Source organism: Octopus bimaculoides, chromosome 2, assembly GCF_001194135.2.
Source record: "Octopus bimaculoides isolate UCB-OBI-ISO-001 chromosome 2, ASM119413v2, whole genome shotgun sequence".
In the NCBI taxonomy this organism is placed as follows: domain Eukaryota; kingdom Metazoa; phylum Mollusca; class Cephalopoda; order Octopoda; family Octopodidae; genus Octopus; species Octopus bimaculoides.
This window is the reverse complement of record NC_068982.1, coordinates 78,818,581-78,830,107: the sequence shown is the minus strand read 5'-3', so window position 1 is coordinate 78,830,107 and position 11,527 is coordinate 78,818,581. Positions and strand designations below refer to the sequence as shown.

Sequence of the window (11,527 nt, the reverse complement as noted above, 5' to 3'; positions counted from 1 at the left end):
TATATATATATATATATATATATATATATATATATATGTATATATATATATATTGTATATATATACATATTAATGGCTTGCTCAGCAACACACATACAGACACTCCGATGATACACAATTATTGGATATAGTCTATCACATCATGAATCAAAAACTGATAGTCAAGCAAACTAAATGAAAGAGAACTGAGTAGGACAGAGAATGGTGTCTGTGTGTATGTGTGTTTCACTAAGGAGTAAAATCCCATTGATGTTTGTCTCAAGAAAATAGATTCATTAATAGAAAGGTCATGATTATTAGGAAGCATAGCAATTAGAAGAATGGAAAAACAAAACCATTTAAGGAGATCTAATACATTAATAACCCATACCAAAATAAATGTTAGATTTGCCATCAGCCTTTAATAGGAAATTCTATATTTCTTTTTTTTTAGATACATTTCCATCTAGGTAATAGTAATAAGCAGCAGAATAATAAAGAGAGATATGGTATGTTATTAAGTTTGCGAAATCTTTCCCTCCTTTGCTAAGTGCTGTGGAAGAATATAACCAAGACGAAATATTGTTGATGCTGCAATTCTGAGAAAGTAGTGATTCTTCTGTTGGTATCTATGTGCACAGGAAAGTGAAGAAGGATGCTGATCTACTGAGTCACTCTAAATGAAGAGACCTGGTTGGCTTTAAAAGATAAATGCACAGAGAGAGAGAGATTACCTTAACATCTGTTTGGCGGGCGTTTGTTCTGTTTACCTGGCAACGGAGAGGAGTTAGTTAATACATAAACGTTGAAGCTATTAGTTTGTCAACATTATCCAATTGCTATTTTAGAATTTAAAAAAAAAAGATAAGATTTTTAAAATATGGAAAAAAACAATATAAATAAAAAAAAATAGTATGGTTTAAACTACTACAGATTGGTTTCATAAAATAATTGGAGTAATCTCCCCTTGAATAAATCTCTTCATTTATTTTCTGTTATTGAAAATAAAGGTTAAAATTCTTTTCAAACTATCTTAATATCAACCTTGTATAACATCAACTTCATAAAATTGTACATGACTACGTAAAATTTTATGTATGATTGTGTGTGTGTGTGTGTGTGAGCGAGAGAGAGAGACACACACAGTATAACCCCCCAAAGAGGGAGTAACTAAAACATCTTTTCATCAAGTTAATCTTTCCCTAAAAATAAATCGTTATCCAGAGAGGGTGGAGAATAAAAGAAAAACAAAAGAATAACAAGTATATGCAAGATTTGTACAGACGAACTTTGAGCCCTTAACACCATTTCCAACAACCTTAAAAGCAAAGAGGTGCACTGAAAAGAATAAAGTGGAATAAAGATGAAGCAACTAATTAAAACAATTAACAACTATAATATGATAATTAATTAGTGTAAAAACAACATTATGTTGGAGTGGGACATAACAACAATGAAACTAGATTCTTCTCATAAGATATTTTCAAATGAAAATCACTTGACAGCTGGGTATGTTTTTGGTGTATCAAGGTTGAATGAAAGTTGTTGGTGTGTGTGTGTGTGTGTGTGTGTGTGTGTGTGTGTGTGTGCGTGTGTGCGTGCGCGCGCGCTAAGTAAATGCAATTTTATGTACATCAAAGTTTTATTCCTCTTTCTTGAAGAAGAAATCTGAATAGTCTATCAATGAATTTCTCCCAAGATGTCATTTGAAAGTTTAAAACAGAAATATGAATTTGTAATTTCAAGAATGTCCAATCTTGCTCAATGGTAACCACAAATCTACAGCATCTGAAAAGATTCCTTAATATACAAACAATGCAAAGTGGATGGAAGTCAAATTTTTTAATAATAGAAGCAGCCAAGAGAATCTATAAAATGCAGTGATTTTATTGTTTATTGTTCATGCAACAACTCATTAACAGGCCAAATTAGGGAATTATGCTTCCAGTCTTTTGATGAAAGCTATGACAATGAATACTTGAATATTTGAAAAATTGTGATGTTTAGCAGCCATCCAAGTGTTTAAGAAATTATTTTTCCTCTTTATAATCAGTATGTTACATTACAACTGGATGTAACAGCAAAAACAGAGGATCAGTAATATCAAAAAAAGAAATGAAAGTTCAGTCCATTGTTTGCAAGTTCAGAATGTTAAGAGTTGATAGATTGATGAGAATATAATGATGAAGATACATTTGAGAATTTTTAAGTATTATAGGCTGTCATAATATTTAAAAAAAACAGCTGTATGAACATAGAGTGAACAATGATAAAGAAAACCACAAGAACAGAGAATTAAAGATAAAAAAAAAAAACTTTGGAACAAAGTAGGATAGTTATCGTGAATTTAAAGAATTAACAGACAGCTAAGGAATAGGCAATATGGAGAAGTATGGTAGAGAAAGCTGTTTATAACCCATGCTAGCTTAGAAAAACAATAACAAGTGAATATGATGACGTGCCATAATGCGAAGAGAAGAAATTGTTAAAAGTAATGCAAAGACAATTTGGCACAATAAAGTTGAAATTAAAAGGATAAAGTAAATGAAAAAAGTAAAAAAAGAGAAACCACCATGCATACACATAACTGATATCATGTCAACATAGTTTATATTATATATATATATATATATTGCATTCATATTTAACCAACTAGTCAGGAACAGAAATGACAAGATCCAAAAAAAACCCAAACCTTTTAGCAAATCTTTTCAACGACATATTGCTATTAGTGATTCCCTTTATTGCCTCTAAACAAATACACAATTCAATTCTATAACATGACAAGTTTTAATTAGAAAAATCTTTAATTAGTTGTTTTCAATAGGAGGTCTAACCAGTAAAATGGCAAATTCTAGCATCTAATTACTGCCAGTGAATTTTTTTTTTTACTAGAATTAACAAGTGTATTTACAATGAGAGAAATAGAAGAAATATAAAAAATATCCTTTATTTATCAATAACAGTTTTATCCTATCTTTACAATTAAATGACAGCTTTCAAAACAAGGACTATTAAAGCCAAGTCTAGCAGACAAAATACTTGAAACCATTCCAAATTCTTTTAAACTACTTCTATCAAAGCTAATGAATTTATAAGTAAGTATAACAACATTAAAGATATATTTCAAATCAATAATCTAAATAATAAACATAAATATATACATATATTTTAAAGCAATACATCTAGTCAATGTATGAGATGTAAAATATAATCAAAAATATTCTATATTAATTTTCAGATTTCTAATTAAATCCAACAACAGACTGAACATATTACAGCTAGTATTCCTCTCCCCTTATCAGAGTAGTTAAAGACTGCCATATTTTTAAGCCTCCAAAAATATGTAAAGTAATATATGTTTGAGACTTGGTGTATTCTTGTATATTCCTTTAACATTTAAACTGGCCATATCAGGACCAAATATTCTTCCCATTTTATGTTCAAAACACCTACCCTACAATGTCATTCTAAAATGAATAATCACATAAACAAGATAATGCATAATTCAAAACAATGTGAACAAATAAGCATTACATTTGACAGAGTAATGTGAATGTTAAAGGGTTAGAGAAGTGCTTCTCAAACTTTTTTACTATCTCTCCTTTCCTTTTTTTAGCACATTTTCCACAACCTTTACTACAATTCAACATCCCCTCCGTCGACCACTATTTTTAATATACATACCCATAATATCAGATCAAAGTAATTTAGCTCTGGATACAAACTTGATGCAAGCAACTACATCATTACCCCACTATGAACGTAGGTTGTGCATGTGTTCAGTCTGGTTTATTTTTCTTATTCACATTCCAAAGTTTATTATTATTGTTGATGTAGTTGTGATTGTAGTAAACAAGTTTATAGATTACATTACATTTAAAATCTAAGAGTTAATATTTAAATAGGAGTTACAAAGAATAACAAAAGCTGTGCAGATCATAATCTATGCCCCTCTCTAGCATACATTTTTGTGTCCCCAATACCCATATAAAATGTAAGAACTATTAGAGAGGGGGAGAAACCCTCACAAATATATATATATATATATATATATTTATATATATATATTAAATGATAAAATAATCAACATTGACACAAATATATTACCTTTGTAAGTGTAGATTTTGCTTTGCTGTTTTTTTTTAAAAAATTCCTTGACTACTTATGTCAAGTTTCTTAATTTTGCTATTTTATCACAGGTGAACTATTATTCTTGTTTCTGCTTATTTTTGCAAATGTTTAAAGGAAAAATACCAATTTGTAGTAAATAACTTATAGAATACTAAACCAATACTTAACATCATGAAAAACCAACACATAGACTTCTCTGAGTCAGTCTAACTGAAAGTAGTCAATCCTACTGCTCAATAGCTCTTTAACTGTCTTAGTAAAGACTATCTATTCTGTGCTAAATATGAGGACAGAATCTATTACATAGAAGTTCAACTGAGCAACCCTTTGACCAGCTCTGTGTTATAGATCACATTCAAAAATAGCTAACAAGGTGAGTCAACAAAATTCACAAAAAACTTAATGTTTACTTCTTCTCAAATTCCTGCTGATAGTTTCTTCACTAAGTTGGCAATATGCCACAGAAATCCCAGATTGATACATTTAGTCCAAACCCTCCTTCATATCAAAATGAACAAAATGGAATTATTAGCTATTCACTTTAGATGTTCTTTAGTTATCTCATTTAATTAATTGTCTCCAGTTAATTCTGAAGAAATAATTTCATGTTTAGGCAAGGGTAGATAGACTCTAGCTCTTATTACCTTGTCTTACTACTACCTTCTAAAAGAAAGATCTTGTTTCAATTCCTGATATAATATCCTAACCTTGCTTCAAGCTATTCTTTTGCAAAGTACTGAAATTAACTCACTATTAAATACTGGATTAAATACTTCAGTGAGAAAAAAAGGTAAGAACTAACCAAAATTACCCAACAAATTTCTGTGCTGACTACATTTTTATTAACTAACCATGTATCAACATTAATATAACTTGTGCCTCTATTTTCAAACATATTCCATAGATTGCTCCCAAATTAAATGCATCCCAGAAATTTTACAAAATACACAACCCATCACATTCAATGACCATCTTTCACTGACCTATTCAAACTCTACTTCTAACACATGAGAGATATAAGACTTACATTTCTAAAAAATACACTGTAACCATAACAAGATATTGTTCGCTCAGATAGAAATGTAACGATACTAGAGAGTCATTGCAACAAGATGAATATTCTAAAACAATCATGTACAATCAAAGTATTTTCCATCCTATATATAATCTATTATACAAATGAATGTTAGCTGACCAGCATATCTGTATTTAAAACTTACCAACTGTCGGCCAGTCCAATCAAATTCCCAATCACATTTAATGTTCATTCTGTTCATGAGATCTGTGAACAATTTCCGCAAGTATTCATAATCTGGAGTTTCGAAAAAGTCTAGACGGCGTACATAACGTAGGTATGTTGCTAGCTCTTCTGTAAAAGAAAAACACAGAAAAAAGGGAAAAAATTTTTTATCATGCAAATATTTGACAGAGGAATTGTTAATTAAATGCAGGAAAAATTAAGAAAAATTCTACCAACTGATTGCTTGATAGATTACACTGATGACCAGATAGATTTCATTTCAATAATTTATTGATTATTGGAGAAAAATAAAAAAACAGAATAAATAAAAATAAAAACAAAGAAAGAAGATAAAAAATAAACCAATCGAGATATTTGATTAAAGGGTTAAAATAGGAAGGAAAATGTGGCAGGGCTACTATTTTATCAGAGATAAAATTTACTAGTTGACAGAGAACTTCTCATTAAGGCAAATAAGGGTGAAAAATAATTAAATACGATTAAACGTATTTTGGATTCTAACAAGAGATAATCTTTAACGTCATGAAATAATAAATTACAAACAATAATTTTAGGTTAACTAATGGTCTATCAATATTTCATTTCGCAAATATCTACTGACAAGAACAGATCAAGAACTACACACAATTCACAAGAAAATGGAGTGAAACAGTGAGAAATATAATGAACATATTGTTACAAATGTTTAACATAGATTGTTTATACAATAAACTTTAACAGAAAATTTCAAGACTAAAGATGAAGGGGTCAAAAACAAAAATAATGTTAGCTGTTTTTACAATGTCTACAAACAGGCAGAAATAAATTGTTCATATGCACAGTGAAGAGCGAGATTCTAAACAGTGACTTGTGTTATTATTGGTTGGCAGACATCAGTATGGATCAGCAAACAAGTTGTTTACTGAAATTATAAACAACTCCCATCAGCTTGTTAGATTCATTGATCCAAGGCTGCTTCTGGCTGACAAGACACAATATACTGAAACGCTGGTGTCCCAGAATCCTTTGCACTAATGACTTGTTCCCCTGTGACAAACATGACAGTGAACAGCATATTTACAATCAAATATGCCAGAATGTATAAGGAATAATTAGAAACTCTGAAAGAGAATGCAGCCATAACAAAAATAATTAGTAAACAAGTATTAATGCTGACAGAATTCTAAAGAACTGACTTTTATTATTATTATTATTTGCAAAGTGCTGAGGAAAGATTAGTGACCATGGCTTTCACAGGATAGTGAGATCTAATACCATTAATGGTTCTTTTGAAGAATGTGAATGTAATTGTGGATGACCATAAGTATAAGAGAAAAGTGAGGCCTACTAAATAATAAACAAGTAAGAGGAATCTAAATTCACATTGGTAAAATATGAACAAAGGAAAAGTAATTATATTGGTTTGTGCTCCAGTGAAATAACAAACTAAGCACTACTAGCTCTTCATTATTACACTCAACTAAAAATACCCTATTTCTGATGTTAGGTTTGGCAAGCTGTTTATGTGTCTTACATATACATGTACAAGCTTGGCTGAATTTTTTGAGGAAGACTGGTCACCTACAAGTCTCTCCTATCCATGCCACCAGTGTTTATCCAAGAGAAAGGCTGCTGATTTTAATCAATACATCTTGGCACCAGCGTCATTGCAGGTGTTTCTGCCAGAATACAAAAAGCCAAAACAAAGAACAAGACATATTTCCCAATTCTCTAACAGTTCTACCAATCCAGAGCACTGGATTGGTATTTTTTTTTTTTTAACCTAAGTTGATATTAGTCGAATTGGAACTCAAACACAGAGGACTAGAACAAATACCATAAGGTACTCTACCATTCTATCCAACACTCATATAACCCTGCCAATTTGCCACAATGGTTTGGAAATTAAATTTTCTAATTGAACATTTCAAAACATGTTTACATCTTACTAACAATTTGGTAAAACATGCTAGACATGGCAGAACCAAATTATAAGCGTCATCTAAAGATCAATGCTATTATATATAATTGAAAAATCTGCAGTTTTGATCAGAGCCATAAGGACCATTTAAAATAGATTACAACATCAGTAATAATTTTCCATTTGAATTGATTCAAAACAACCACCACCATGTTAACTAATGTTCCAAATATTTTTATGGTAAATGAATTTAATCTTCTCTTTAATACTTTAATTCCCTTTTCTACCAACTTATACTGTATTTGCTGGATTTATATTCATATTTATTTATCATCATATTATATATAGAAACACATAGAAAAACTTGTTCCATTAAATTTTATTATGTAAACAAATTATACAGAATATTTTTCATTTAACATTGCTATTTTTGCAAGATTTGAACAAGTAGGCTTGTTTTTAATCTTTAGTTCTCTTTTTTTTTTTTTTGTCTTAATGTTTTTACTGAAACTTTAAGGGAAACCTAAATAAAATTGAAATTTTGGGTAACAATGATTTTCTTGCTTATGTTGTTAATGTAGTAAATAAAGTTATGTTTAAAGTACAAGCCTGCAAACAGTGAATTGAGGAATTCACTTGATAGGTTTATGATACTGCTACAAAGAGAAATCAATGCTAGAGTTAAAGTAGCTCTCCTGAAGTCAATAAGAGCCCAATTACAAGCACAACAAACAATCTTACCATCGTGAACTAATTGTTTAACTAAATGCAATAACCTAGTTACAGTAAACAGTCGAGCACTAAAACATCAGAGGGATATTTGACAAACATTTGAAATATAAGTAGTTAACCATTTTGTTACTATATTTTTAGTGAAACACTATACTAACATTGTTTTAATTAATTGCGAAAATAATTAAGAATTTAGTAAAATAACTTTGTCATTATTGCGCTAGAATCTGGAAAATAAATTAACTTGGAACTTTGATAGAAGGTTATAATTAAGATCATTTTAAAATAGTAAGCTTGCATTAGATTATCAAGGGTGATCTGTGATAAGTTGGTATCAAAAGGGTTGAATCATCCTACATGAAGTAACACAAGATAGTGATGGGCAAAGAAATAAACACCAAACCAAGTGGGTGAAATGATAAATAGTAATATTATTGGCACTCAATTACATAAAGTACTCTGGTTTTTCTATTGGTTAAGTGTTGATCTTAAAGTTAGATATTTGTGGAGTACAGATATGTTTTGTGTTGTGAGGTGACCAAATAACATTTAAAAAATTATTCATATTTTGGTTTGGTAACCTTCATTCCTAATATAGTCAAAATCACAGTTCCTCATTCTGAGAAGAATTTTAATGCTCATGTTACCATATTTTTATTGAAGCATGCTGCCTTTTATTTCAATTAATTTTGAAAATAATGAAAAATTAAAAATAACACTGTCATTATCAAGCTGGTGTTTAGAACATAAGGAATTTTGATGGAAGTTTTTAATTTAGATCAGTTTAAATCAAGAAGTTTGTGTCAAAGAACCAAGGGCAATCTCTGGCAGGTTGGTATTAAAGGTTAGGGAATTAAGAGATAAAAACTATCGGAGATTTAATCAAAAGAATTAACAAAACTAAGAACATACAAACATTAAAACAGAAACAAAGATTCACTTATTTCTGCTTTCTTATATAACTTAATATCAAACAAATTTCTTTTTAATCCTTTCAGTCAAACATAGTGCTTAGCCAGGATGGAAATCAGGCAACATAAACCTTGGCTACCACAATAAAAGGTTGATGTAGACCGGATGAATGAGATAATGAACAAGACTGATGAATGAGACAAAAAAACAAGACTGATGAAGAGACTGTTGAATGAGCTGAGCAAGACTGATGAACAAGATAATGAGCGAGACTGATGAATAAAACAAGTGAGACTGATGAATGCAACAACTAACAAGACAGATGAACGCAACAAGTAAGACTGATGAACGACACAATGAGCGAGGCTGATGAACACAAGTGAGGCTGATGAACCAGACAAGTGAGACTGGTGAATGAGACAATGAGCATGAGTGATGAATGAGACAAATGAGACTGATGAACAAGAAAACAAGCGAGACTGATGAACGAGACAATAAACAAGACTGATGAACGAGACAGATGAACAAAACAACAAACAAGACTGATGAACAAGACAAGCGAGACTGATGAATGAGACAATGAACAAGACTGCTAAATGAGGCAATGCAGATAGCTATCAAGGTTGATGAATGAGACAATGAGCTAGACTTATGGATTAACAATGAGCTACTACTACTACCACACACACACACACAAAGCTGGTAGAGAGGGAACTGAGTGGTGGTGATAGCTGGGTAAATGTGACAATTATGAACACCAGACTGTAAGAGACTCAAAAGTAAAGAACTATCTGCAGTTCTGAGCAACTGACCTGAGAGCAGATCATTCTAAAAAAAAAATTTCGAAACTTTGTGGAGGGAGCTTTAAAAACCTGCCAGAGGAATATCCCTCTCAGTGGTGCCCATTGCCATAAAGCATCTTGATGGCACAAAAGACTGCTGAGAATGACCAACATAAGAAAAAACCGAAACACCCAATGGAATGGTCACCTGAAATTACCTTCCAATGTGCATTCCACAGAGTTGCATTATCCAAAGTGAAATGTTTTACAAATTTCCATGCAAAATAATATCATCTTTACATAATTTATATTTATAAAATACAGGTACAGGCAGGGCAGTCATGACTAAGCAGTTTCTTTTGCAACCACATGGTTTCAGATTCACTTCCACTATGCAGTACCTGGAGCAAGTGTGTTCATTTATAATTCTGACAGATAGCATGGAAGCCTTAAATTACACATGCAAATGATGTGGTTCGCCTACCCATTGGATCCTGTTGAATCATTCAATCCATACCAGTATGGAAAGCTAACACAAAATGGTGATGATGATGATGATATGCACATGCAAATATGTGTGACTGCTAACATCCCCCAGCTTCACTTGTTAGCACTAGAGCAAAATGACAAATTACTGTTTACATTATAACCTGTCACTCTACACTTATAACACTTTAGCATTTAAACCAGCCATACCTGGCCCAAATGTTCTATTGTTTCTGACCTCTTACACATACCCTACAATATCATTTGAAATATATACAAACACCTTGTCAAAATCTCAAAGATAATGCCTGATTAATTCTAAACAATGTGAATAAATAAGCATTATATTTGACAAAACAATCTGAATGCTAAAGGGTTAAAGACACATAGAATAAAAAAAAAATATCCCCAACATGGAAAAAGATGAAGGCATCCTGTTGTAAAACCCTACCTCACTTTAACCCCTCATCCCATAGCATAAAGCTACCATCCTCTCTACCGTCAAATGGGATATTACTCTTGCAGGTGAAATAGCGATCTCATAAGCATCGATGCCACAAAAACTGCACAAAGCAGTTCTAAAACCCATCAGATTCTGTCAAACCATCCAACCCATGCCAGCAGAGAATGTGAACATTAAATGATGATGAACTTCTTGTATTAGTGCATCATTATTATGCGTGTGTGCATGCTTCTACATATGCATGAATTTAATATATTTCATTTTATAGTTTTCTTCAGGCATTTGGATAAATTTATTTTGCGTTAATCTGCCTGTTTTATATGCCCCCTCCCCCCTGCTCCACTGAAAATCCAATAACATGCATTTCTTCCACACTATAATTCTGTAGTGTATCCCTATTGAATATTGGTTAATAAATGGTTTCATTTGATATTTAAATGAATTTACATTTCATTGAATTTATCTGTAATTATAGTAGATTTGAAATAAACATTTATGTATGAACCCATTTGTTTAGTGAAGTTGGGTTTCGACCACCACTACTCCTTCATATAGCATTTAACAAAAAAGTTACTATTGTTTTATGAAACCAGGCTAAATTCTCATTATTTTAAAATCTAATTCAAACTCATAGCTGAGCCTTTTTAGTTAGAAATACATTTTAACATAAGGGTTAAGTAATCCATTCAAAATGACTTTATGAAATCAAAAAAAGAGGGCGTGTCGTACAAAGCATGCTTCCAGCCACAAGGTTCTGGGTTGAGTCCCACTGCTTGACACCTTGGGCAAGTGCCTTCTACTGTAGCCTTGGGCCAACCAAATCCTTGTGAGTGGATTTGGTAGACAGAAACTGAAAGAAGTCAGTCATGTGTGTGTGT

At 31.4% G+C, this 11,527-nt stretch overlaps 1 protein-coding gene across 2 annotated transcripts in view; it reads right to left on the bottom strand.

The window, feature by feature from the left end:
- LOC106876726 (casein kinase I) overlaps window positions 1–11,527 on the bottom strand; it is a 192,822-nt gene that overhangs the window by 7,785 nt on the left and 173,510 nt on the right. Inside the window, exons 7-8 of one of the 2 annotated variants that reach the window (XM_014925406.2) lie at window positions 5,334–5,482; window positions 714–749 (exon numbers count right to left, since the gene is read on the bottom strand). In XM_014925406.2, coding sequence (XP_014780892.1) covers window positions 714–749; window positions 5,334–5,482 — 185 coding nt within the window. The remainder of the gene's footprint in view (window positions 1–713; window positions 750–5,333; window positions 5,483–11,527) is intronic. The other variant, XM_014925413.2, reaches the window with a different exon arrangement.